This window comes from Metarhizium robertsii (assembly GCF_000187425.2).
Source record: "Metarhizium robertsii ARSEF 23 chromosome Unknown MAA_Scf_3, whole genome shotgun sequence".
Lineage (NCBI taxonomy): Eukaryota > Fungi > Ascomycota > Sordariomycetes > Hypocreales > Clavicipitaceae > Metarhizium > Metarhizium robertsii.
This window is the reverse complement of record NW_011942171.1, coordinates 3,697,989-3,724,001: the sequence shown is the minus strand read 5'-3', so window position 1 is coordinate 3,724,001 and position 26,013 is coordinate 3,697,989. Positions and strand designations below refer to the sequence as shown.

At 55.2% G+C, this 26,013-nt stretch overlaps 11 protein-coding genes across 11 annotated transcripts; 4 read left to right on the top strand and 7 right to left on the bottom strand.

Annotated features, from left to right (window-relative positions):
* Positions 1–902: 902 nt before the first annotated feature.
* Positions 903–1,229, bottom strand: MAA_10993 (insulin-induced protein; the record flags this gene model as incomplete). The annotated part of the gene is made up of 1 exon (XM_011412938.1): positions 903–1,229. One exon carries the CDS (start codon positions 1,227–1,229, stop codon positions 903–905), a length of 327 nt encoding a protein of 108 aa, XP_011411240.1.
* Positions 1,230–2,613: 1,384 nt separating this feature from the next.
* On the bottom strand, positions 2,614–3,588 carry MAA_03313 (fatty-acid amide hydrolase; the record flags this gene model as incomplete). The annotated part of the gene is made up of 1 exon (XM_007821311.1): positions 2,614–3,588. One exon carries the CDS (start codon positions 3,586–3,588, stop codon positions 2,614–2,616), a length of 975 nt encoding a protein of 324 aa, XP_007819502.1.
* Positions 3,589–4,044: 456 nt separating this feature from the next.
* On the bottom strand, positions 4,045–4,941 carry MAA_03314 (alpha/beta hydrolase fold protein; the record flags this gene model as incomplete). The annotated part of the gene is made up of 1 exon (XM_007821312.1): positions 4,045–4,941. The coding sequence occupies one exon, from the start codon at positions 4,939–4,941 to the stop codon at positions 4,045–4,047; it is 897 nt and encodes a 298-aa protein (XP_007819503.1).
* A 1,416-nt stretch (positions 4,942–6,357) lies between these two features.
* On the top strand, positions 6,358–7,572 carry MAA_03315 (uncharacterized protein; the record flags this gene model as incomplete). Its single annotated transcript, XM_007821313.1, has 1 exon — positions 6,358–7,572. The coding sequence occupies one exon, from the start codon at positions 6,358–6,360 to the stop codon at positions 7,570–7,572; it is 1,215 nt and encodes a 404-aa protein (XP_007819504.1).
* Positions 7,573–8,676: 1,104 nt separating this feature from the next.
* MAA_03316 (Fructose-1,6-bisphosphatase, active site protein) lies at positions 8,677–9,687 on the top strand (the record flags this gene model as incomplete). Its single annotated transcript, XM_007821314.1, has 1 exon — positions 8,677–9,687. One exon carries the CDS (start codon positions 8,677–8,679, stop codon positions 9,685–9,687), a length of 1,011 nt encoding a protein of 336 aa, XP_007819505.1.
* A 176-nt stretch (positions 9,688–9,863) lies between these two features.
* On the bottom strand, positions 9,864–13,186 carry MAA_03317 (NRPS-like enzyme; the record flags this gene model as incomplete). The annotated part of the gene is made up of 3 exons (XM_007821315.2): positions 9,864–12,024; positions 12,084–12,159; positions 12,226–13,186. The coding sequence occupies 3 exons, from the start codon at positions 13,184–13,186 to the stop codon at positions 9,864–9,866; spliced, it is 3,198 nt and encodes a 1,065-aa protein (XP_007819506.2).
* Positions 13,187–14,551: 1,365 nt separating this feature from the next.
* On the bottom strand, positions 14,552–16,650 carry MAA_03318 (major facilitator superfamily transporter; the record flags this gene model as incomplete). Its single annotated transcript, XM_007821316.2, has 10 exons — positions 14,552–14,669; positions 14,753–14,837; positions 14,929–15,198; positions 15,263–15,359; positions 15,458–15,587; positions 15,643–15,767; positions 15,836–15,921; positions 15,989–16,257; positions 16,323–16,502; positions 16,550–16,650. The coding sequence occupies 10 exons, from the start codon at positions 16,648–16,650 to the stop codon at positions 14,552–14,554; spliced, it is 1,461 nt and encodes a 486-aa protein (XP_007819507.2).
* A 770-nt stretch (positions 16,651–17,420) lies between these two features.
* MAA_03319 (succinyl-CoA:3-ketoacid-coenzyme A transferase) lies at positions 17,421–19,354 on the top strand (the record flags this gene model as incomplete). The annotated part of the gene is made up of 7 exons (XM_007821317.1): positions 17,421–17,631; positions 17,694–17,978; positions 18,037–18,223; positions 18,273–18,580; positions 18,639–18,868; positions 18,943–19,164; positions 19,220–19,354. The coding sequence occupies 7 exons, from the start codon at positions 17,421–17,423 to the stop codon at positions 19,352–19,354; spliced, it is 1,578 nt and encodes a 525-aa protein (XP_007819508.1).
* Positions 19,355–19,668: 314 nt separating this feature from the next.
* On the bottom strand, positions 19,669–20,577 carry MAA_03320 (uncharacterized protein; the record flags this gene model as incomplete). The annotated part of the gene is made up of 2 exons (XM_007821318.2): positions 19,669–20,349; positions 20,419–20,577. 2 exons carry the CDS (start codon positions 20,575–20,577, stop codon positions 19,669–19,671), a joined length of 840 nt encoding a protein of 279 aa, XP_007819509.2.
* Positions 20,578–20,965: 388 nt separating this feature from the next.
* Positions 20,966–21,927, top strand: MAA_03321 (mitochondrial dicarboxylate transporter; the record flags this gene model as incomplete). Its single annotated transcript, XM_007821319.2, has 4 exons — positions 20,966–21,105; positions 21,258–21,742; positions 21,824–21,831; positions 21,889–21,927. 4 exons carry the CDS (start codon positions 20,966–20,968, stop codon positions 21,925–21,927), a joined length of 672 nt encoding a protein of 223 aa, XP_007819510.2.
* Positions 21,928–22,396: 469 nt separating this feature from the next.
* Positions 22,397–24,939, bottom strand: MAA_03322 (Zn(II)2Cys6 transcription factor; the record flags this gene model as incomplete). Its single annotated transcript, XM_007821320.2, has 7 exons — positions 22,397–23,082; positions 23,138–23,211; positions 23,262–23,341; positions 23,400–23,538; positions 23,591–24,115; positions 24,170–24,697; positions 24,773–24,939. The coding sequence occupies 7 exons, from the start codon at positions 24,937–24,939 to the stop codon at positions 22,397–22,399; spliced, it is 2,199 nt and encodes a 732-aa protein (XP_007819511.2).
* Between the last annotated feature and the right edge of the window lie 1,074 nt (positions 24,940–26,013).

Below are 26,013 nucleotides of genomic sequence, written 5' to 3'. Positions count from 1 at the left end.
ACAGGGGCTTCGAAATGACAGAGCCAGTCAGTAACGAAGCGGGCGCAAGTCGCAGTTGACAGCCAGAGACAAGTTACAACCCAGACATTCTCACATCAGACAAACTCAAAACAAAGTCCCGAGTACAAGCTCCCTGACGGCAGGGCTGCAAATTGGACAAGATCGAGTCAGAAAACAGTCTGCCAATCCGACAGGATCCCACGTTCTAGATCCCCAAAGATCGGCACTTCATGTTTCACTTGTCCACTTTCTGTCAGGCCACAAACACATGGCTTGCATTGGTAGGATCGACAGCCACCACTTTAATGTCCCGTTCCCTCATGGGATAGGATAGGAAAGTGTGAGCTCTTGATGGGTTTTACCATGGTCACCTCTCAATTACCATGGACGTACTCTGTATCTTGAAACACCTGGGTCCGATTTTGCGCGCTTCCACAGAGAACATTGAAGCAAATGGCGACTGTGTCCAGACCAGCCTGTGGCTTGTAGAACCGCGCGCCCCTCTTGGTGCTTGATTGATTTGATTGATTGATTGCCTGATAACGGGCGGCAATTGACTCGACTCTACCACCAGTTGACCTTTTTAGGAGCGGTGCTTCTCCGTCTGTTCCAGACTGAGTCTCGACCCGGGACCGCGCTCAAGCTCGTGCTCTTATGCGCCAGCGAGAATGGCAGACGGTTGCTTTCTCGGCTTGTTGCCGAGCACACATGTAGTACGTATTGTTTTATTCATCTATCAGAATCTGGCTGCCCTTGCCCTTGCCCATTCACACTCACACGCCCCTCCTCCGTCGACCTGGTGGTTTTTCGCTCGCCATGGGTCATGGTCCAGACTCCAAAGACAATTTGTGTAGGGCTATCGGAGCCGATTCCGGAGCGCTCGGAAGAATTGGGCACATCAATCACCCGGCCTGCTCTGTGTCTAATTCATCATTGTTGCCCAGGAATGCCAAGATGCTTTTGCGTTTTTGTGGCATGGCAGTATCGACTGGCCGAGAGACAGCCAAGGTGTCGAGGGAGTCACCAGGGCCGCCGCGCTGCATGCGCATGGCGCCATTCTGGGCCTCTCGCTTCACAAAGACTGCCTTTGCCTGCCTGGTCTTGAAGCCGGCCGTTGAAGAGGAAGTGACGGCGTGCGACAATGTCTGACGCTTTGCGCCGTTTTTGTTGCACGCACAGGACGCAGCGCAACGTGCCGTGACGCGCAAACCATTTCGAACACTAGGCATTCATGGACCTCGCAGGTGACATTGATTTCCCTGGCTACCTGCATGGTTCGATTCCAAACTCGCTCGTCCTCCTCGCCAAATGCTGGCGGCGGGACTGGAGGGATATTGAATAAGCCTGCGCCACGGCTTGCGACGCCCAGCATCGCCGTCTCTCCACGGACAGTCGCGGACTTTGTCCAGCTCGCGGCTGCTTGTTATGCAAAGGCTAGATTTGACTTTCATTTGGCTGTGCCGTCTATTATACTGTGTCTTACTTGCTGTAGCTTCGGGACAATTTGATGAGGCCACCGAACCCCGTGCCAGAACCCGTACTCCCAGCGCCTATTGTACCGCAGCCAACGGCGCCGGGCGCCATGGAATACCGTGTGTCTTGTACTCCGTACTCCGTATATATTTATGTAGTATTTACTGATATGCAGGGTTGCAGCCACCCAATAAATGGCTGCCTAACGTTCATGCATGGCGTGTAAGCGCAGCCACACGTGACAAGGCACGGCGGCCATGCGAGTATAATTCGAGGTGCGCACGTCTCCTATCGGGCTCTATTTATATAGCAAAGGGCCAGAACCTCGGTCTGTGGCCCTGTGTAAAAGGTTATAATGGACGTGTCGACATGAATGCCTCTGGCAAAGGGGGGCAGGGGGCTTGGGTCTCGTCGGGTCTCGCGGTCTGGATGCCGTGTTGAGTGTTGAGTGTGTGTGAATTTGTGTGTCAGTATTGCCATGTCCCGGCACTGCAGGAGGAGCGTCTCCTGCGTCCACCACGCCGGCAGGGTCCATTTAATTTTTCAGGGTTTCATTGAATAGACGTGGGGAAAAGTTTGTTACCGAGGATTTACTTCAGCCATCAGTCACCGGTGTTTCTGTGATGGAGTCGTTTTTTTTATTTTCGCGGAATTCTAATTTGAGGCTCTCGGCGAGGTCTGGACGCGTCGAGAACCTTGCAGGCCAGGGTCGACGACTGCGCACGCGCCAAGGGTGAGTGAGGCTTGGGCGGATGGAAGAAGCGCAGAGACATTACGCGTACGGCCAAGGGAGTGGGTGGTAAGAATGTCTGATGCGTTGGCCTGGATGCATCACGCGTGGGCTCTCGGGGAGGGCGTACGTCGGACGGCCACGTCGCCTCCCGGGGAAACATGACTGGTCTGGCATCAGATGGCCTCGGGGGATCAGAGAGCCTGATGGGAAGTCTCTAGGGGCCAACTCGCTTGCTGGAACGGTGAATCCCGGGGGCAAAAGGTATTGGTATGTATTCAGCATAGGCCTGAGTGCAGGCAAGGACCTATCTGCTCTGAACTGCTGCCTTGGGCCCCGGGACGACATGGGCAGCACTTCCCGCCCCGTTGGTTCCCCGTTGGTTGACAGCACCGCTTCGGCGACGCTTCTCAAAGTCGCTCCCAGTCCTGGTGAACATAGGCCGTGTTGTATGCGTTCCAGTCAAAGACCCTCGTGCCGCCGGCCTCGTCGTCCTCCATGTCGACCAGCGCGTCGAGGCACGGGCGACAGCTCTTCAGGCACGTCCCCCTCCCGACCACATCCTCGGCAAACAGGCGCAGCTGCGTGGGAAACGTCGCGTCCTGGTAGTAGTCGACAACCATGGCCTGCGTGAGCTGCCGCCTGAGCGAGTGGAACTGGAAGTCGGCCATGCCCATGTCCCGGCACTGCAGGAGCGTCTCCTGCGTCCACCACGGCGGCAGCAGGCCCCTTTGCCACGCGACCCGGAGGAAGGACTGGACAAAGTCGCCCTGCGAGTCGGCGCCCCCGCTGTAGATGGTGCCCGGCCGAGTCTGGCCCTCGAAGAGGAACGCGTCGTGGAGGCGGAGGCGGTACGAGTCGATGAGGAGGCGGAACGTGTCCTCCCTGGGGCGGTCGTGGATCCACGTCCTTTCGAGCATGGCCGTGAAGGGCCGCTGGATGGGCTGCAGGAGGCCCTGGCGCGGCGAGAAGGCGGCGAGCGACGGCCGGAGGAGCGGATCGAAGGCGACGCCCGGGTTGTTGGGGAAGGCGAAGCAGTCGTTGACGTGCGAGTGTAGGCCGCCGGCGAGCTCGCATTGGCACCGGAGGCACGTCTTTGTGAAGCAGGTGTCGCAGCGGGTGAGCTTGGGACCGGGCCACCACCTCTTGCACTTGTCGCACTGGGCCATGTCTGTGGCTGCGGCCGCGGTGGGAGTGTCCATGGGAGCTTGTGACGCTGGGTGACGAGGGAGTGATGCTGGCGTTGCTTGTGGAGGGAAGTGTTTGTGATGGGGGTTTTGGACGTTGATGGAGGTTTGGTGTGTGACTGGTGGTTTGGCCATGTTCTCTGGCTTAACGGGGGGTGAACGCTTTCTGAGCCACTTGTGAATCGGTGAATGGAACATGGTGAGATGACGGACATGCGGCAGGAAGGCTGTCTGTTTGTGAGTGGAAGAAAGGGACGGGGTAGGAGAAGTGTAATGGAGTTGTTTGTAGATATCAAACCGAGGCCGCGTATGAGATGGAGTTGTATGATAGATGTCTAGATCAAACCTTTCATACTGAACTGCCTAGTCTGTGGACAGGTGCCAACAGTGTTACACTCGGTTGGATATACTGAGTCACTGTGAGGATTATTCCCTGCCGTTTTAGTGAGTATGAACGGATTGTGATTTATCTTTGAGCATTCTTGATAGACACGGCAGTTACCCTACCCCCTTGCCTCGGCGGTATTTGCGTTGCTCCTCGTCAACGAGGATACTCTACCCAAGTAATACGTTGCTTCCAACTGTAAAAGTAGACAGCCTGGCTATCAGGCCCGAAACCTGAGAGAAATATTCGCCCAGTTTGTTACGCTTGTGTTATACTTTTCTTTCACGGCTTCCAAATACCTGAAACTTCTCAAAAAAGGAGACAATACTAGCAGCAAACTCCTCCTCATTCGTCTCAATCGCAAAATGCCCAGCATCCAGCAGCTTCACCTCGAGCTTCTCCACATCCCTCCTGAACGCTTCAGCGCCAGGAGGAACAAAAATGACATCGTTCTTGCCCCAAATCGCCAAAACCGGAACCTTGGAGGTGCGCAAGTACTCCTGGAACTTGGGATACAGCGCCACGTTGTTGCGGTAGTCGTAAAACAGATCCAGCTGCACGTCCTTGTTGCCCACGCGGTCCATCAGCGCCTGGTCGAGCGCGTACGCCTCCGGCTGCACCTTGTCGGCGTTGGGAGAGCCATACGTGTACTGCCACTTGGTCGCGTCCGACTCCAGGAGGCCCCTGAGGGCGTTTCTGTCCTCGTCGGCACCAGAGGCCCAGTACTTGCGCACGGGAGCCCAGAACTCGGCGCCGAGCCCCTCGTCGTAGGCGTTTCCGTTCTGGCTGATGATGGCGACGACCTTTTCGGGGTTTTTGAGGGCCAGGCGCAGGCCCGTGGGGGCGCCGTAGTCGAATATGTAGATGGCGTACTTTTGGAGAGACAGGGCCGAGGCGAAGGCGTCGATTGTGGTGCCGAGATTGTCGAAGCTGTGGACGTAGTTGTCGGGGACTGTGGTGAAGCCGAAGCCGGGCAGGTCTGGGGCGATGACGCGATATCCCTTGGCGGCGAGGAGAGGCATCAAGTTGCGGAATTGGTGGGACGAGGATGGGAAGCCGTGGAGGAGGAGGACGGTGGGTGCGTCTGCGCTGCTTGGGCCGGCTTTTCTGTAGAAGACTTGGGCGCCGTTGGCTTCGACGAAGGCGGTGGATGTGTTTGCCGACATTGCTGGTTTGTGGTGTTGATGGAGTTGGGTGATAAGATATCTTGTTCAGGTGTTAATATTGTTGTTAGGCTGGTTTTGTTAGTTTGTGCTGATTCTGAAAAACTTCTGTTGCTGCTGATGGTTAAATCATCTTGTTTCAAAGGGCACGGCTTATAAGTAAACAACGGACGCCACGGAATGGGAGCAAATCATGTCATTTGTAATATTGAATATGGTTTGTGATGGCTGATCTATTGGAAGCTACGCATCTCGGCGTTTCGTGACGCCTAGCACTTGGGAAGGCTTGACACAATGAGGAATCTGGAAGGTCGAACGGCGTTTGACATTCGAAGGTGAAGGTGGTGTGGAATCAACAGCGGGAATAGTTTCAAACGTGTGTTCAATGATGTTTTATTCCCGGTACGGTGATTGACAAGAGAAGGATTTGTCACGGCGAAACGTTGTGATTGGGTCATAAAAAGATTCAACATGCTGCCCCTCTGGCTGAATAATAATAAGAACAGCTAATTACGTGATTGGCTGTTTAGCTCGGAAGTCCGTGGGTGTGCTATCGTAAAAAAAAAAGAGTAATTTTTTTCTGATTTGGCTATGTCAGGACAGAATTTTTAGTAAATTTAGTAGTCATTTACTAAATGATAATAGGAAGCAGGTGGAAGAAGGGGTTCTGGTAGGCATTTGCTGATTGTCATGCTTCTTAGATATCAATAAGCGCCTCACCTACCAACAAGCAGGAAAGCTTCCGTAGCTCAGTTGGTTAGAGCTTCGTACTAATAAACGTTAGTGATGCGGAGGCCGCAGGTTCAAGCCCTGCCGGGAGCAAAGATCGTTCCACGATGCTTTCTAACTATTTCTTTATAATTTTTGCATTAGAGGAATAATGCGATTATGACTTTTTCTTTTCTTTTTTATCCGCCTAAATGCCTTTTTTTTTTAAAAAAAAAATCTTTCAAAGCGTTCTGAGACCCCTTAGCCCATTCAATATACGGCCCTGGGACAGTGGTTCTTGAGGCCTCGCAACCCTCGCAGCAAATCCGAAGCAACAACCGCAGCTCCTCAACCCCGCCGAGTGACCGTTTCAATCGCAGCCCGCCAACTTCTACCCCACGCGTTTACAGCTTTGGGTTCAAACTTGGGGCTTCCCCGCACGAACAAGCATGACAACTACGATGACAACCATCATGCCCTGCACAAGTTCCTCTATTGGGCAAGGATCAACAACTTGGATCATTGTCAAATATCCGACGGGATGTCAAATGTGTCACTGAGCCAGTGACCCCCACGAGATGTATCAAATGATGGAGGAATCAGAGTCCGACCAAAGAATGGGCGGTGCCTGTCACATCGCTGTCGAAACTCTTAAAGCTGGGCATTGGCAAAGTACTTGTATATTTTGCAATAACTAGAGTCAAGCCCACCATGGTTGGGATACATCGCACCGCCCAGCTTCTGGCTTCCGCTATCTTTCTTTCCCGTCTCTCACACCAGAAATGCACCAATGACGAAGACTGCAGCCTCAACGGTGTCTGCGGCCGTGACACCGCCTGCCGTTGCGATGCCGGCTGGATCGGAGACGATTGCGGCATTCTCGACGTCCGCCCAGCCAAACTAGACAATGGCTATAACCAGACAGCCAAAGGGACATCATCCTGGTGCAACAGCATCGTGAAAGACCCCCTGGAACGAAACCTACATCACCTCTTTGTATCCGAGTTCAGCCACGGCTGCGGCCTCGACTACTGGGCACCGTATAGTCGCATCATCAGAGCAGAATCTCGTTCTGGTCCCGCCGGACCGTACAAGTTCGCCGCCCAAGTCCAGGGCACCTTTGCGCACAACCCGACGGTGGTGTACAGCCCTGCCGACAGAGAATGGTTAATGTACCACATTGGCTGTCCGACAGACGTTGCCGATACGTGCCAAAGCAAGCACTTCTCATGCGGAGCTGGAAACACGAATAACGGCGAGAGCGGCATCGCCGTCATGTCCAGCCGCGACCTAAGGAGCTGGACGCCCAAAGGTCAGATCTTGAAAGGAAACAACGGCAGAGGCTGGGACGCAGACGTCACAAACCCCTCCGCCTTCCCGCTCTTCTCCAAGACAAGCTGTGGAAATCACGGCCGATTTGATGACGACACCCAGGCAGTGCTGTTGGCCTACCGTGGCTGCCCGTACAATTGCTCTGGCGAAGAGCTCATCAATGTTGCGATATCGGAAACCGGCTACGCTGGCCCCTACAAGAAGGTCCAGCAGGATCCCGTCTTCCCCAATGGCAACGAAGACCCGTTTGTCTGGCGCGACAAGAGAGGCAACTATCATATGCTGCTGCATTCTCTTGAGCCAGAGGGCGGGTTCGGAGACGGACCAAAGGTTGGCCGACATGCCTGGGCGCGTGATTACAAGGGGCCGTGGACTTTTGGCAGCCGAACTTTGGCATTTAGTACCCATGTTAGCTACGTCGACGGGTCTGTCATTACCTTTTATAGGAGGGAGCGGCCACAGCTGTATTTCTCTGAGGATGGGACGATGACGCCCCTGTTTCTGGGGACGGGGGTGCAGCCAAGGGATAGTCCGATGAGCTATTCGGTTATTGTGCCTGTTGGCGATGCGGGTGTCCATGCACAGGGGCCATGAGGATGAGGAGACTTTTGGGACGAGGTTGAAGGAAAGCGCGGATAATTGTGGTGTTTTGACTAATGATAATGACACCGCCCGCTGATACGGAACCAGTTAGCGATTTTGATGTGGTGTTGTTTCTGGACCTTTATATAGGTGTAAAAGGTATCTAGTATAGGATTATCTTAACTTGGCTAAAAAGATAACCAAGCATTATTTTCTGCTAATTTATCTTGTCTTTTTATTGTCCTTTGGCCCTCAGAATTAAATTATTAAACATGGCTGAATTTTTATGCGTGGCTATAGAAAGTAGAGGCAACAGGGCTCTTGCACCCCGGGCAGGTAGAAGATGGATGATCCCGAGTATAGGAATAAGTGGTACAGTGAACTGCACGGCTTGCCTGAGGATGATGCCGGCAAGTCTACTGAAAGTAGGAGAGAGAGACTCTTGGGGCTTATGACTCGGCTGGGTTTTTCCTAGGCGTATTCTAGACGATGTTATTTATATTAGGATTTCATATTTATGATGGCTTAAGGATAAACAGGCGGGAATAATAACGATGCTTTTTATTTGGGAAAAGGATCAACGGACTTGTGATGCCTATTTCTAGACTTACTCCTTATTATAGCCATATGGTAAGTATAATACTCCTGCTCCTCGCAGGAGATTTCCCTAATGGACCCGACTCTGCCAAAATTCGCCAACATGAGATAAAGTCACCACGCCCTACACCAAGGCCTCAACTAGGTCTCGAGCCCTTGTGTAATTATCGCCAGGTTCAGGGTATTACAACGTGACCTCCGCGTAACAGCCCACACATGACGATATACAAGGCGCGAATGGCCAACAACCAAGGAAAAAGCCGCATAAAAAAAAATCGACCAACCGGCGGAGTGGTGGTTGTGGTGCAGCTCGCTGAGCTGTGGGCTCAGTGCTGTTTATGGAGACACGTGGTGGTGCGGTATTATGTCCATCGTCAAGCGACGACTCAAGTCTCACTCACCTCCACCACCCACACTCATCACACTCATCGCCATCGTTTGTGCCCTCACCCAACATTGAGCAAACCTGCCTCCGTTTCACGTACAATTCAAAAAAAGAAATCCCACAACCACAATACAATGTCAAAAAGCGACACGGAACCTAGCGCCTTCCAAACCTGGTGCCAGGCCTCACCACACGCCTCTCACCAAACCCTGAGACAATCCCTCATCCCAGCTCTCCTCGACGCCATCGCCAAGGTCGGCCAGGCCCTCCGCACCGCCCACCACGTCTCGCTCGCCGGCACTGCCAATGCCTTCGGCGACGACCAGCTCAACGTCGACGTCGCAGCCGAGACCATCATCCGCGCCGCCCTCGCCGCGTGCCCGTCCGTCGCCACGGCCAGCAGCGAGGAGGACCCCGTCGAGCGTCGCGTCCACGACGACGACGACAACGACGAGCAAGCATGCTACACGGTGGCCTTTGACCCGCTGGACGGCAGCTCCATCATCGCGCCCAACTGGAGCGTCGGGACCATCATCGGCATCTGGGAGGGCCGCTCGGCGCTCTCGCAGCGCCCGTCGCAGAAGCAAGTCGCCGCGATACTGGGCGTGTACGGGCCGCGCACCACGGCCGTCGTGGCGATACGCACGCCCGGCGCCGAGCCGGCGTGCTTCGAGATGGGACTCTCGGACGCCGGCGCGCAGGGCCACGACGTGGTCCGGCCCGCGGTGCGCCTGGCCTCGCCGCCCTTTGCGACGCGGTACTTTGCGCCGGCCAACCTGCGCGCCGCCGCCGACGACGACGGCTACATGAGGCTGGTGGCGCACTTCATCCGGAGCAGGTACACCCTGCGGTACAGCGGCGGGCTGAGCGGCGGGCTGGTCCCGGACGTGGTGCACGCCCTGGTCAAGGGCCACGGCGTCTACGTATCGCCCGTCACGGCGCGGAGCGGAGCGAAGCTGCGGAAGCTCTACGAGCTCTTCCCCGTTGCGCTGGTCGTCGAGTGCGCGGGGGGAAGGGCCGTCGATCCTGTAAACGGGCGCGACATCCTCGCCGAGGGTGTGGCCGAGTGCGACCAGCGCGGTGGGTTGATTTGCGGCACGGCCGAGGATGTCGAGCACGCGAAGCGCGAGCTGGGGCTGTCTTGATTTACACAATTTGTTTTATTACGCTGTGAGTTTTATGACGTAGCGTCTGTACATGTGGCCGACCGTGGTTGGGAAGCAATCTATAAACCAAAACCCAAGGCAACATCTCTCCGCCTTTCCTGGTGCAAAGCGCCCTCTGTACCTCTTTTCCTCACAAACCCTCAAAACCGCGCCGTCTAATAGTTCCACTGCGCGCACCAGTTGCGCATCAGATCCGTCGTGACGGGACCCAGGTTGGCCGCCGTCTTGCTGTGCCTCACCGTCCGCGCCGTCTCCAGATACACGTGGTCGGCCTGTCCGGCCTTGATGGCCGCCGCAATCCCGCGATACGTGTCCAGCAGCTTGACGCCGGGGTTCCTGTCGATGCTCGACGTGTCGGAGGCGCTCTCCTCCAGCGCCGCCAGCCACTCCTCCATGCTGACGAGCTCCCGGATGCGCCCGCCAAAGAAGTCCTTGATGGCGGCGGCCAGGTCCGCCCACGCGGCCGTCTTGGGGTTCACGCAGTGGAAGTAGCCGCTGATGTCGGACACGTCGCGGCGCTGCGTGACGCCGGCGACGTCGAGGATGAGCCCGGCGACGTCCTCGACGGGCATCCAGTCCACCACGTCCTGCGGGCCGAGCTCCCTCGGCAGGACGCCCAGGAAGACGGAGCTCGCGACCAGGCTGGGGAGGAACTCCTGCGGGTTCCATTTGCCCTCGCGGCCGTGGGGGCCGGCGATTTGCCCGACGCGGATGGTGGCGCACGGCACGCCCGACGTCTCGGCCGCGGCGTCGAGGACCAGGCTGCCCGCGAGCTTGGACAGCCCGTAGCCCATCTGGGCCAGGGACAGGTCGGTGAGGCGCCGCTCGGGCACCGGCTCCGCGGCCGTCCAGTTGCCAATCGTGGCGATGCTGGAGAGGAACACGATGGGGAGCTGCTTCGCCGCCGCCGCCGACAGGTCAATGAGGTTTCGGACGCCGCGGACGTAGGGCTCGAACGAGGCCACGCTGATGTTGAAGTTTACCGGCCAGGCGTTGTGGATGATGCGGTCGGCCGCGGCGGCGAGGCTGTCGTATTTCGCCGCGCCCAGCCCGAGATCCGGCCGCGAGAGGTCCGAGCCGAGGAACTCGACCTTGGAGAAGTCGGTGGCCAGGCCTCTGCCTGCGCTGACCCCGGGCTGTCGACCCTTGCCGCCGTCTGCGCCGCGGTTCAGGCACACGACCGTCTTGACGTTTCGCGACTTGCAGAGAATGTCTAGCATGTACGCGCCCAGGGATCCCGTCGAGCCCGTCAGGATGACCGTCTGCCCGTCCTCCAGGGGCTTTGGCTTGTCGCCCCGGCGGGCCGGCAAGTCTGCCGTGTACTTGGACACCAGGTCTTGCAGGATGGAGATTTCCTTGTCGCCCTGCCCGTCTTGATCGGAACCATCCGCGCTCGTGGCCGAGTATATGTACTTTGCCAGCTGCTCCGGCGTGGGGTTGGCGTATATGACGCGCGGCGCGACAACAGCATTGTCCACCTCGGCGCCTGCGGCTGCGAGGCCGGCCCTCAGGAGCTTGGAGAAGCTGAGGACCTGCAGGGAGTCGATGCCCGCGCTGAAGAAGTCGGTGTCCGGTTCGACGCCCTTGACGCCCAGTCGACCGGTGAGGAGCTCCAGCACGGAGTGCAGGACGGCGTCGACACTGCCCAGGTCGATGGCTTGCGCGTTTTCCGTGTCGACCGCGTCGGCCTTTTTGTAAATCTCGTCGATCTTGTCCTTGTACTTGCGGACCGCCTGCTGTCTCTGCACCGTCCCCTTGCCAGCCCGTGGGAAGGGTATGTCCGGGTCGGATAGCGCCACCAGCTGTTTGGATATACGCCCGTGGGCGACCGTCTCCTTGTTCAGCTCCTCGATCAATGGCCACACCGACTCGATAATGGCGTGCGCTTCTTCGTCTGTCTTGGGGGGCGTCGTGGGCTCCAGTATCAGCGCGGGCTGGAACCTGTCCTGTCCAACGACCAGGGCGCCCTTGACCGCGGCGTGTCCGACGAGGCCGTCCTCGATGGTGACGGGGTTGAGCTTCTCGCCGTTTGAAAAGACGATAATGTTGTCCGCTCGTCCGTGGTACATCCAGTGGTCCTTGAGAGTGGGATGGGCCTTGAACAGGTCTCCCGTAGACCATTCCGTGAGATCGGGGAACGTGTAGAACAAGGGCTGGTCGAGCGGCTCCTTGGGATCCTTGCGACGAATAAAGAGCTCGTAGATGCCGTTCTCGGCGTCGCGGACTCGCCAGTCGGCGCCCATTACCTCGCTGTTGAAGATGAAGTACTGCCACAGTTTGGGATTGGGCTGGAAGTAGATGGCATACGGAGTGAGCCTGACAGCACGGTTAGTCAAGATGTGCGGGAATGGGTTTCAACGCAAGAGGCGGCATACTCGGTCGAGGAGATGGTGTTGGTTAGAGTAACGCGTTGCTCTACGAGAAAATCGCCGGCTGTCTTGGAGAGATTTCCTTTGCGGCGGCAGTCAGCTATTTTTGTCTTTTTGGCATCGTCGCACGAGTCAGGCGTCTTCTTACCTCCACCGAACGCTACAAGTTTCATCCTCTTCAACTCCTCCACGCCCTCGGGCATCAAGCTCAACTCCTCGACAATAGAGGGCGGCAAGAAGGCCGCGTCGGCTCCAGAGCACTGCAGACACTTGACGGTCAAGTCTGGCGTGAGTGGCTGGTCGAGCAGCGGCAGAGCAGCCGGCACCCCAGAGTATATCCCCAGGCCCAGCATGCCGAAGAAAAGTCCCGCCGCATGAAACATTGGCATGGGTACAAAGACTTTGGTTACGGAGGACTCGATGATCTTCCATTGGAAATGGGTGCCCACGTACTCGGGCAGACCCCGGAAGGCGTCTACCATGGCAAAGCCGCCCTGCTTGACGACAATGGGCTTTGGGATCCCGGTAGAGCCGCTCGTGTGCAGAGCGACCAAGGGGTCCCGACGGGCCTCTTCAAAGGTCTTGGTGTAGGGGAACGGCGACAACGGAGAGGCTTGGAGCCACTCTTTCAGGGGCGGAACGCTCCATGACTTCATCTTGCGCTCGCAGAGCCAGGTTCGTACAGTGAGATGGAACGACTCGGCGTACCACACGTGGTTGCAGTTTGTTCTCTCGAATAGCGATAGCTGGCCCTCGATGCTGTTTCGGGGAGAGACAAAGAGCGCCTTGCAGCCGGCCTTGATGGTGGCCAGGACTAGGATGCCGTAGCGGACGTCGTTGGGCCCGACATAGGCAAGGGTCGGGAACTCGTCGGTGCTGTCCTTCTTGACAGTCTCGGCAATGATGTATGCGACATGGTTGATGGCATTGGCGAATTCCTTGAAGGTTACTGGGACCCAGCCATCTTCGGGTTTGTTCGTCTTGGGCTGGAAGTGGAATGGGCGAGAGGGTTCAGAAGCAGCGATTTCATCCACTACATGGGTTAACAGGCGAGGGGCATGTGTTTTCGACTTTGTATCGATGCCGTTGGTGCCGTTGGTAGCAGCCATCGGGATATAGTATCTCTCTCGAATAGTGTCGGGTGGTTGGTTATATGGCGTGATGTTTCGTCGTCACTGACAAGTGCTGATAATGAGGTGAATTATGGTCTTGCTTGGTATTATGGCTGAAAAGTGAGTTGGAGAGGCTTTTTGCGAGGCTTGTCTGGTTTATATAGTTCACTCAAGAGCCAATATTTTACTCTGATAACCTTCAACGACCGGCAATAATCGGTTCAACGATGGCATTTCACCTCCAAGACTGTCAAAGGCCGCTTAACACCGTCTCGAAACGCACTTCTCGTGCTCCATTCTGTGCTGATCTGCGACGTCTGAGCGCGGGATGCAACGCTCCTAGGTCACGAAATGGCCCAAGACCAATTCGCGGATCAGATTAACCAGAGGGGGAATGGCCGGCTGTAACTTGTGCGATTTAACTTTATGACAGTCGTGCCCTCCGGGGTGGAGGGTGGGACTCGCGGCCTCGCCCGATTGTCAAGGCCGTGGGAGCTCGTCAATGTGATGCTGCCCATGACGAAGCAGCCGGCGAGTTTCTGGTGTTTGTAAGATATGCCTAACGCCACGTAACCCAAGTCCAGATGCCGACGCGCAAAAGTACTGAGATGCAATCTACAAGTACAACACTATTGGCTCATTAATACGGATACACGATACCGCAGTGTGCTGCAGTATATACTCGATGGCCGTGGTCCGGCAACTGCCTTTTCGCCACTCGCGGCCATCTCAACATCGAATGGTCGGCCGCCTAGGCCGTTCCCCGAGACGGTCATCATTCTTCCATTTTAGACTTCGCAAAGGGCTCCGGACCATGTTGCATTCCATGGAACGTCCGTTGATGCTTTGAATTCGACGGACTGTGTCAGGGAGGGCAGGAGCTCAAAAGTCGCCCGAAAGTGCCGGCACTATGATCTCACTCCCGCAGCCCCCCGGCCAAGCGCCATCGACGATCTCACGCACGGATGGGAACGATTTCAACCCTGGCAGGTGAAGAATATGCGAGCCGGCCAATCGCCCTTGGGCCGAGTCTTGTTCCCGACAGCGACATCTGCCTTTGAGAAGCACTTCCTGCAGTAGCCGCACATGGGTGCCGCAAGCAAACCAGATGGCGAGCCAGCACCTTCTGCAGGCTTATTCCCGGACTGTTCCACATGCGGAGATGTGGTTGATATACGACTAATCATTTCGTCTACGGAAAAACGGCATCGCGTCATCCACGCCGCTCGTATGGCCTCGCAGTGCGGCATCAGGGGACGGCGGAACAGCCAGCACAAAGTACACCGTCTTCATCTTCGCCGCTGTCCGTACATGCAGCTCTCGCACATGTGATATCTCGAAATGAAAACAACAGGCGTGCCCCTAACGGACCATCTCGAACTCGGGATCCCGGTCGTCACCGCACCCCTTGTACTGGTCGTATTTGCCAAGTCGCTTATCGCGGTTCATCTTTGCGCACCACAAAACGTTCGCAAGAATCCTGCATATACAGGGTCAGCCGCTGTTTTTTGATTTTCTTCTTTTCCCTCCCAAGTCACCGCTCTTAGACCCTCAAGCACTTACGCTACCCAGGCGTAACACAGCAGGCCCATTATGATGGTATGTCCGCGGTGGTAGTTGGGACCATCTTGTCTAGGGTACACGAATGCTAAGGAGAAAGCAAACGCCATTATTAGCAGTGCACTTGTTTGATCATGCCTGGTTCGATACATGACTACCGCCGAGTGAGATGGACGTACTGGCTACAAAACCACCGCAATTAGCAACTGCCAACTGGAGGGCCGACGTTGTTGCTCGCTTATAGTGGCCCGCTGAGTTGTTCGAGTTCCATACGAGGATGCAGGGCACAGAGCAGTATAGCCCAACTGCCATCAGACACGTCATGGCAAATCGTACCGATGGACCCGTGAGGTTGGCAATAACCGCATAGCCCACAATAGCAATCGGGAGAATAAAGAGCATCAGAGTCCCCCGCAACTTCAGACTATCCGAGAGAAACGCGACCAAAACTACGTCTTTAGTGTTGGTGGGCTGCCCTGTATGTTTCTCGCGTGTTGGATTTATACTGCCTACCTGTAATCGGAGTAGCGACTGCATACGGAATCACAGACCAGAGCTGTGTTTGGTTGGCGTCGCTTGTGATGTTGAGAGCGTTGACAATGGTTGGCAGCTGGTTTGCGTCAGCACCAACAAGAAGGGGAAGAGAGAGATAGAGAGAGAGAGGCCCAGAAATGATGACCGGCGATGCACGAGACGACAAGGACGTACAAAAAGACCAAAAGAGTACAGCCCGGACAGAATTGCGAAATACGCAGTCGACGTCAACCAAATCTGGAGATTAAACACGCCGCGCCGGACTTCGCCCCAACTGAATTTCTCGTCATACTCCTTGGCAAGACTGCATGCATATGCGTCAATACGCGGCGTCAATCATCAGGCCAACGGGCACATACTTGAATCGACTAGAGTCCTCAGCCAACCTCCTCACAGCCCAGTCTCGCTCCTCGGCAGAAAGATAGCTCGCGGTAGCTACACTGTTTGGGAGGCCGAGATAGGCGACAAGTCCCGAGAGAACAGTCTGCCGTCGCCAGCATTAGCCATGAGATTTGTCACCGGCCGCACAACAAGTCCCCTCAAAGCACATACGAGAAGTCCCTCAATAATAAGAATCCATCGCCAGCCCTCGAGGCCACCCCGTGGTCCGATTGCTGACAATCCACGCGCAAGCAGACCTACGTACATGTATTGTCAGCAGATCATAGACAACAATACCGCAGAGTCCACCACCGGAACACAAACCTCCAAAGGCGCCAGACAGGGAGGCGGCAGAGTAAAAGATGCCAATTCTCAAGGCGAGTTCTCCGCGGGTGTACAGACTGGACAGGTACAGCACCATGCCGGGCAGCAGGCCGCCCTCGGCCACCCCAAGCAGAGCGCGGACAACCCAGAAGCTGGTGAAGCCACGGACGAAGCCAAGGCACATGGTGATGATGCCCCACACGACTGTCAAGCAGGGCAGGAGGACCTTGGGGGAAACCTTTTTGAGGAGCAGGTTGCTTGGCAGTTCGCTATTGTTTGCATTGTTAGGTGCCATTGCCAAGACTCGGGGGGCAAACATCGGCCGCCGGCTCACCTGGCTACATAGGTCGCGTAGAAGACGGCCAGTCCAGTCGTGTATTGCGAGTCGGTCAGGCCAAGGTCATCTTCTAGTCCGAGAATCCTGGCGTTTCCGACGTTTGTGCGGTCCAGGAACGAGCAGAGGAACAACAGGGCAAGAATAGGCAGCACTCTGGACAGGACGATATCGTGAGCACTGAGCAAAAGGGTGTCTGTTGCACAAGGACAACAATAGCGACCTACCGACAGTCCAGTTTTAGTAATACCCGTTTAGTTACCATGTCGTTGTCATTGGTTTGCAACGGCGGCGTGCCGCACTCTTCGTGCTCGGCTTTGCCGTCCATGTCAAGGCCAGATTTGGAGTGTATGTGAAAACGCTGTCGTCGTATTAGACAAAGGCAATTACAACCTCGACGGAATGTAACTCTGCCTGCGCCAGACTCAGATTCCCCAGGAACCCAGGCTGAATATAAACATTGAACCGAACCCAACCCATGGAATCATGGTTCAGCCACTAGTGACTCAATCTTGGGGAAGCGGAGTTGCGGGGTGCAGAATTAGCCTCGCGGTCGAAGCCATGCGATGTTTGTAATACAATAACGGCTATTGACATCACTCCCCCTTCTTCGCTGTTGGGCCGGGGTCAAGTGTGACGTCTGGCAATGACGATGCGAGCTGGACGGCGCAGCGTTGAATCTGTCTGGTGCGTTTCGGCCCGGCGGTTGATTTGGACGCCGACCCACCCGGTGGTCCGTAGAGGGTCCTCGGGGCTACTTTTTGCGGCCGAGACGTGCATTGATCTTCAAGATGGGGGCTTGTCAACGGATGGAGACGAGAGGAGCCCACGGAGGAGCCGCAAAAGCTTGGCCAGGAGACAGATTATGCGAGCCGACGAATCCGCGGCCGTCCCTATTGAAATCGGCCCTTATTGGTGATGGAGCTCTCATGATAGTGACTTCATCCATTGGGAGCTGCGACCCAGTCAGTGCTCGGAAGTCCGGTTATCCCTCTTCCATAAAACCGAAACATGGAATTCTTTCTCTTTATTTTATTTCTCGTGCGCCTGCCGACGTAGCTTTGCCCATCTCTCACCATGATAACTTTGAAGCCCAACATGGCTCCCAGACCAGCGTGGACCGTCACCGCGCGGATACTGCGATCCAAGACGAGCTTTGGGAGACGCACTTTTATCACAACAACGGTCCGATTCTCACAGTCGCAGCAAAAATACTCCAAGGTGTATAAGGATGCGGACGAAGCTGTTTCAGACGTCAAGAGTGGTTCTACGATTCTCAGCTCTGGCTTCGGACTATGCGGAGTCGCCGGTGCGTCTCATTCCCACCGGTTTGATGGAATGCATTATAGCTGACCCCTTTTTTTACACCAGACACGATAATTCAAGCTCTCAACCGCCGTGGAGTTGAATCACTGCACTCACTCACCGCGGTATCCAACAATGCCGGCATAGAAGGCCAGGGTGGCTTGTCAACACTCTCCAAGGCCGGACAGGTGGATAACCTCATTTTGTCCTATCTTGGAAACAACAAGGCATTGGAGAGGAAATACCTCAGCGGCGAGCTGGCCATTGAGTTGTGCCCCCAAGGAACTCTTGCTGAAAGATTGCGAGCCGGAGGCGCAGGCATTCCGGCTTTTTATACCCCAACTGGAGCCCGTACGTGGACACCATGAACAACAATAGACGAGGCTCTAACTTTTCTCTCTCTTTGCAGACACACTGCTCCAAGAAGGCGAGATCCCAATCAGACTCGACGCCTCTGGAAAGGCACTTGAAAAGGGCAAGCGCCGCGAGACCCGAGAGTTCAATGGGCGATCATTCCTGCTGGAGACTGCGCTCACGGGCGACGTTGCCATTCTGCGAGCCTGGAAAGTCGACAAGGCGGGCAATTGTGTCTTTAGGTATGCATGTCTCCCCGCCGGTGCTGCAATCTTTTACTGACTGTTGTAGATATACCACAAAGGCGTTTGGGCCGCTGATGGCCAAGGCAGCCAAGGTCACCATTGTCGAGGCCGACCACATTGTTGAAATCGGCGACATCGACCCCAACGACGTCGACTTGCCGGGCATCTTTGTCGACCGCGTCGTGCCCGCCACTGCCGAGAAGAAGATTGAAATCCTCAAGCTGCGCGACCCCGAGGCCGACGCCGCCGCAAAGGACGGCTCGCCCAAGAATGCCGCGCAGGAGCGACGAAACCGCATTGGCAAGCGAGCGTCCGAGGAGTTGAAGCAGGGCTACTACGTGAACCTGGGCGTCGGTACGTCAACCGCCTGCATTTCTTGGCAAAATGCTCCCAAAACTGACATACGTGGCAGGTATCCCTACCCTGGCGGCCACCTTCATCCCAGAGGGTCGAACGGTCTGGATCCAATCTGAGAACGGAATCCTTGGCATGGGCCCATACCCGACCAAGGATCAGGTCGACCCGGACATCGTCAATGCCGGTAAAGAGACGGTCACGCTGGTTCCCGGCGCGGCCGTCTTTGATTCGTCCGAGTCGTTTGGCATGATTCGCGGCGGCCATGTGGATGTTTCTATTCTTGGGGTGCGTCCGCCGCCGAACGTGTGACAGTCATTCGTTTTCATGAAAAAAACTGACGTGTGAGTGTGTACATGCAGGCCCTTCAGGTCAGCGCAGACGGCGACCTCGCCAACTTTATGATCCCAGGCAAGGTCTTCAAGGGCATGGGCGGCGCCATGGATCTCGTCGCCAACCCCGACAAGACCAAGATTGTCGTCGCCACCGAGCACGTAGCCAAGAACGGCACCTCCAAGATTGTGCAGCAGTGCGACCTGCCGTTGACTGGTGCCAGGGTTGTGAGCACCATCATTACCGATCTCGTAAGTGCCGTGAAAGGGGATGCGTTTATACACGGACGGCTTCTGACTATACTAGTGCGTGTTCCAGGTCGATCGTAACAATGGCGGCTTGACCCTGACGGAGCTGGCGCCGGGCGTCGACATTGAAGAGGTGCGAAGCAAGACGGATGCCAAGTTTGCCGTGTCCGAGAGCGTGAAGACGATGGCGTGAGCGAAAAAGATATACCATTGGATTAGATAGACTTGGATTGCTTTGTTGCCATTTTCCTGTGGCGAGCTTTGTCGCTGAATAATATACCATTTGCATCGTATAAACTCGTACACCTCATCCATGGTATGGTCAAGTAGAGCTTGCTTTATATGTATAGTGTTCCCTGGGGTGTATCAACTTGCCCGCACCACTTGCACTTGCACGTATGTATGTACACGATCAAAAGCGATCAACACGCTCCCCCATGAACAAGGGGTCTATTGTCTATCGATGCAGCAAACCAAAAATCCACCATGCCACAGACAAATCCTCCCCTACAACTTGGCCGCCTTCGCAGGCGCAAAGTTGGACCCCAAAACCTCGGCGATCCGATCGACGGTGCTCAAAATCCACTCCAGGCCTTCATCGCCCACCAGCCACGCCACCACGTCTTCGCTCTCGCCGCCCTCCTCGCGCCAGCTCCCGTCCTCCCACGCCTTCCTCAGCCCAAACACGTGCGACAGGACCTGCGGGCCGACGCCCGTCTGCGCCCTCAAGCACGCAACGGCGACGACGCTCGTCAACACGCGCCCCGTGCTCGCCAGCCCGTTCCTCTCCACGGGGTCCGACAGCAGCGGGCCGTAGTGGCTGTTGAGGATATGCACCGGCAGGTCCGGGTGCGACTGCGCCAGCTTGTCGACGAGCTTCTTCTCAAACGGGGCGTATATCGAGTCCCACAGCCGGCGGCCGCGCGCGGACACGTCCCCCAGGCTGGAGGGCGTCGGCGCCCGCGACGACGACGACGACAGCTGCGAGGCGACGCTCTTGGGGAGCGACGCGTGGAATGCGTTGAGGCAGTTGATTGTGCGGGGGATGCCGTTGAAGCTGATGCACTTGAGGCCGACTTCGCGCATGAACTCTGCCGTCTGGACCGGGCTCTGGCCCCGTTGCGACGAGGCGATGGCGTGCAGCATGGGCAGGGAGTCGGGCGAGTTGAGCGTCATGGTGGCGGCCGTCTGTGGTTTTCCCCGGCGTTAGCTGTCAAGTCAGTCTTGCTCCCGTGTGTTGGTTGAAGGATGACGCACGGAGACGGCCAGCCAGGGCCGAGTGCCAATCTTCTTTTGCGCTGCGTCGCTGGCGATGCTGCCGAGCACGTCTCTCATGGCTGCCGGCGCGGGCGTTGGGCCCGGCCGCGCAAACGGCGCGTTGATGAGGGCCTTTAACGAGTTTGATAGCTTGGCCATGTTTCTGGGGCGTGCTTGTCGTGAGTTTGTCGGCGGGGAGAGTCTGCCCATTGTTTTTTTTAACACCTCGGAGGGAACATGCGCCTGGCTGCTGGTTGGGCAAACTGTTTTTGGTCTGGGGAGTGATGACGTTTGAGAACGTGGTGATGCGCCGATGGAGAGTTCCTCGGCCGGAGAATACTTCTGGATGCCGAGATGCGGCGTATCAGGTGGAGCATTGACAGGGCTGCGGCAATAGCCCGGAGGGTACTATTGGGGCCGACTTGGGATTCTTGGTTGGTGACTGAGAACGGAGGTGAATAAAAGGCGGTTGAATTGATGGATGGGATTTGTGAAAGTAGCAGTAGAGTGTGGTGTTTGTGCGGAACGCTATACACAAGTTACAACCATGACGACGTCAAAGCCTCGCACTGAGCCTTTCTGGCTTGGGTACGTATTGGATGCCCTGCTCGCCCGTCATGGTGAAGCAACAACTTACACCAAGTTGTCTATTCAGCGGCGCGGCGGCATGTATGGCCGTCTGTTTCAGTAAGTCTATTGTCAACGAAACTTCGCATTATCTGGAGCCCAAGACTTACACCGCATCTTACACCGCAAAGCACACCCGCTCGACCAGACGAAATAGTGAGTTTCGGGACCAAACGGCTAAATGCGCATGGGTGGCTGATTCCCATCTCTAGTCGCATGCAGGTCCTCAAGTCCAGCAACTCCATGTTGAGCACAATGTACAGATTTGGGCTCCGAGACGGTACGCCACCCCAAACTCTGAGAATCGGGCCTCAACTTACCCCGACGTATTCCCCAGGTATTCCCTCATTATGGGGCGGCCTATCGGCGTCTATTCTGCGACAAGGCACATACTCAACTGCCCGATTTGGCTTGCACAATCATCTTTCCTCACAGTTGCTCCAGACGTCCGGTAGAGATAGGCTTCCGACATCATGGAATATTGCTTGCGCGGGGGTTTCCGGTGGAATTGCCGGGCTGATTGGCAATCCTACTGAGGTTGTTCTTGTCCGTATGTGCGCCGATGGAGCAAAGCCTGCAAGTGATAGGTTCCGATACTCGAATCCGTTAGTTGGTTTGTGGCGGGTTTGGAAAGAAGAGGGGGCGAAGGCGTTTGGTCGTGGGATTGGACCGAATGTCACGAGAAGTGTTCTCATGAGTACGTTTTGCCAAACCTGTTGTCCCGGTACTGTTTAGTCTGGTGCTAAATGTCGTTTTTATCCTTGAAGATGTGTCACAGATCGCATCGTAGGTCATTACGGAACGGGCTCGGCGGGGCCACGCAGGGCTAACATTTCCCAACAGCTATGCGTCCGCAAAGCAGTCTCTGCTGGCATCGAATAACATGTCCGATAATATCACCACCCACGCCCTCGCTTCGTTAATGGCAGGAACAGTAGCCACAACACTCTGTGCTCCTGCAGACGTTTTAAAGAGCCGGATGCAGTCGAGTGCCAAGGGAGATGCAAGTTCATTGTTGTTCTGTCACGGTTCGTGATATGTTGACTAACAATTCGCAGGGCCTGTTGCAAATCGTTAGAAATGGGTTACGGGATGAAGGGCCGCGCTTCTTAATGAAGGGCTGGACACCAGCCTGGCTGAGACTAACGTATGTCACCTCCATGACCGTCAATTGCCCGCTTGCCTAACATGAAATGCAGACCACATACTGTTCTGACATTCGTCTTCATGGAGCAGCTGAGGCGACTCTCACAGTTGACTGTCTCACAGCAGCAGCGGGATACTGCCAAGATGTAACTATTAGTCATGATAATAACTGTTACAGAGGTGAAATGATATGTCTCTGAGCTGCCTATCCCACGAATTCTGGCCAGTGCAGCCAGTCGAAATTGCTCATATCCTCCCAAGAAAGCCCACCAAATGAAGCCTCGAACTCGTTGCCCGGTTGGTTGAGCACATGTGTAATTTGATCATCTGACATTGCAGAGAACTGGAGAGGCTCAGGCCATGTTAACTGCTGGGTCAAGAAACTATTGCTGTTCGATGTAGCAACTGGGGCGCCAATGGGTTGTATTTGGGGTGCTCCCGGGTTACTCGTATTTTGTGGTGGTGCGGATGGATAGGCCACGTTTTGTTTCGCCGCTTTGCGCACAATCTGTCTCAGATATCTTCCGTATAACGTCGACAGTCCGTTTCTGTGTTGTGTAATGGCTCCTATTCTCTCCAGAACGCCCGCGGCCTCATCAATGAGTTTTCGAATGCTCGGTACTAAAGTAGAGCCCCCAGAAGTATAAGCGCTGAGGGTTAATGCAAAACAAGCAGCAAAAGAAATCATAATTGCTGTGTTATTGGGCATGGAGTGTAGCTGGCCTTCACCCTGAATGGCCGCTCTCATGACATTTAAAGCTGATGAGAGGCCCGCCGTACGGAAGAATTGCCTCACTTCGATGGGAGCTGTGGGGTGGTTGATAACACCGCCGTAAGTAGACAGTCGAGTATGTGTTACAAGGATATCGACGTATGGTGGTAATCGACGCTCTGAGAATGATTTAGCCTCAATAACCACCTTATTGCCGCAAAATACGTTACTCACGGGGTCCAGTGCCAATTGATACACCCCATTCGGTGTACCACTGATCAAAGAAACGCTCTATTGAACTTTGGATTCTGCGGGCTGTTAATAGATAGAGCATGACGATAGTAATAGAGTTACATACGATTGAGCAATCAAAGATCCGTCACTGACTGGATTCTGCGACCCATCACAGAGAGAGCGAACTGTGGCAAAGAGGCCATCCTGGTGCAATAAGTATAAGCGATACACAATACATGAGTCTTGTGGACTTGGAACATACCAAGTCGCGCCGAAGCACAGCCATTGACACCAAATGGCCATCTTGAGGGTCTCCAACTGCTGATCGATACCAACTGTCACAATCTTTGATCAGTTTGGTTACAGGCACCACAAACGGACGGCCACGAGCCAGTGACATTCTACACACATCATTAGCGCAGAACCCCCCACGGTGTGCCATATAATACCCACCCTCGTTCGAGAACAAATAGAGATATCCAACAGCGCTCCCTGTTTCGCAGTAGAAGCTTTGCTTTGTCGGTCCATGGATCAAGATCTGGATATCCATCCATTGCCAATGCTGTACGGGTATCCAAGCATTCACCTCGTGAGAGAGCCAGTTTTGAGCCCTCTTGTAAGACATCCGTAGGAACTATAACTTTGTGTAGGGAAAGGTCTATGGCAACGCTGGTCGCCATGGATATGTAGACACAAGCCTCGTCATCAGTGCTATGCTGCCCTGGAAACATCCAAGGGATATTGACCATGAATGCTAGCACAATTTCGATGGATTTATGTCTTCGCAACATGACTCTGTGTGCCAAAGTAGTGACATGATTCGACAGACGTTTTGATAATGCAGAGGCTGTGGGTATAAACAACGCTGACGCTGCAAGAATGGATGTGCAGAGAAATGCGGATCTTGACCGGGTGTAAGTCATGGTGTATAGTCTAGGATCAAACCCCCACCGAGTGTGGGAGAGATTTGCGTGAAAGCTATCTGGTTTAGCACTCTCTCGATACAATCACGGAGAGCAGAGACAGACTTACTATGCAAACAGAGAATCGGCCTCTTCCTCGGTCACCAAACCCAGCTCAATCGGATCGATGTCGTTGCCAACATCCAGGTTCACCTTGGCCCCAGAAAAAAAGGCCTCGAGACTCGCTGCCTCAGGACTTTTGCCTGAAGTTGCGCCTTTCCTTCGCGAATGCTGTGGCGAGCTGCGACTCCGAACCTCTCGAGAAGGCTGAAAGTAGGATGCGCGAGCCAGCAGTTGCAGAGGATTTTCAGCGTCGTCCACAGCCAGAGTCTCCTCTGTCCGCTGGACAATGTCCTCGGACATGGAAGTCTGGTCGGCCATGTCCTCTTCATATTCGCTAGATGAATCCTCAGCTTCTCCACTCGCTTGATGGTTGGACGCTTGACTGGGCGACCACTCATTGCCATCGAGATGGCCCATGAGGGCCCTCATTTGCGTCAAGACTTTGTCATCCTCAGGACTTTGCTGCTGCCCAGTTCTTGCTCGTTTGACTGCCTGTTCGACTTGGAATAATGCCTTTTCAAGACCGACTCTCTTGCTGCGGATCGAAACACGAAAGCAAACATGTTAGCCAAGGTCATGGGAGGGATGTAGGAAAGGACCGTCTCTATACTTTTTGATGCCCTTTTGGCGACCAGCGTGGAAATCAGGGCGAATACATTCTGTTCCCAGTTGGACACATCTCTTGCAGCGTCCACTGGGGGCAGCCCCGTCGCATTTGATCTTGCTGCGACGGCAAACCAGGCACGCTGCTTGCTTTGGCTTTGGCGTCTCATTCATGGTGTTGGATTATGCCAAGCCGTGGTTCTGCTGTGAAGTGTTCATGATCCGGCATCAATGTCTTCTGAGATCTTTCTCGGCTTCCCATCAAAAACAGGGCATCATCTACACCTGTAGGTTGAAACCCGCCACCTCGGGTAGGTCAGCAACTGGCATTGATGACTCTGTTGGGTGGCCATTTCGGCGCACTGACGAGAGGCGGCGGTTTCCATGGACGCAAGATGCCCAGGAGTCCAGGACTGGCAGCGCTCTGGTGGCGCTCAGCTCAAGTGGGTCCCTCCCGGGGCCTCAATGATCGCTCTGGGGCACATGATGGATGGTGAGCCTCAACATTCTGCCCTGGCACGATCAATGAATGGACTGAGACAACACAGCTATCAGCCACAGCAGTAGCTGACAAGTAATTCATTTAATGGATTGGACATGGGATGCGTATTCCTGCACTTGGCACATGTCATGATGGCCGACTGGTGGTTCTGCATGGAACATCCCGCGAGGGGTTTGGCATTGGGGTAAACTTTGAATGGGAAGAACCCGAGCAGCTCCTTCCATCCTGGACATGGCGCCCTCACCCTCTGCAATCATCTCAATACATCGACGAATGGCAACCCCGAATCTGACTCGACGATGGTCGTGGCCTGCATACATACAGTTACCGCCTCAATCAATGCTTTGGGCAGCTAAACGCAAATCAAGAGACCACGATAAAAGCCCACGATATAAGCCCACGATCCCCGGTCCCAGGCGGGCCGTTGAAACACGCACAAGAGACACTTCCAAGCACCATCTTCGACGCCGGACGATGCCACCAACGCGAGTTTATGGTGTAGTCAAAAACATTACACAGGTATCCGTCGTGATGGTTTGGGTCCAGGCGAGTCCAGGCGGTGAGCACCATGAATCTTGGGGTGTGTCTTGGTTGCCGTCCTCATAATTGATCAAGTGACGACCTGTCGCCGATTCAACATGAGACCCGCGGTAGTCGACTCTTGGCAGCACGGCAAGTCACATCAAGACTCTGGTATTCCTTAACTTTGGTGCATTGGACCCCAAACTCGTGGAGAAATGACGTAG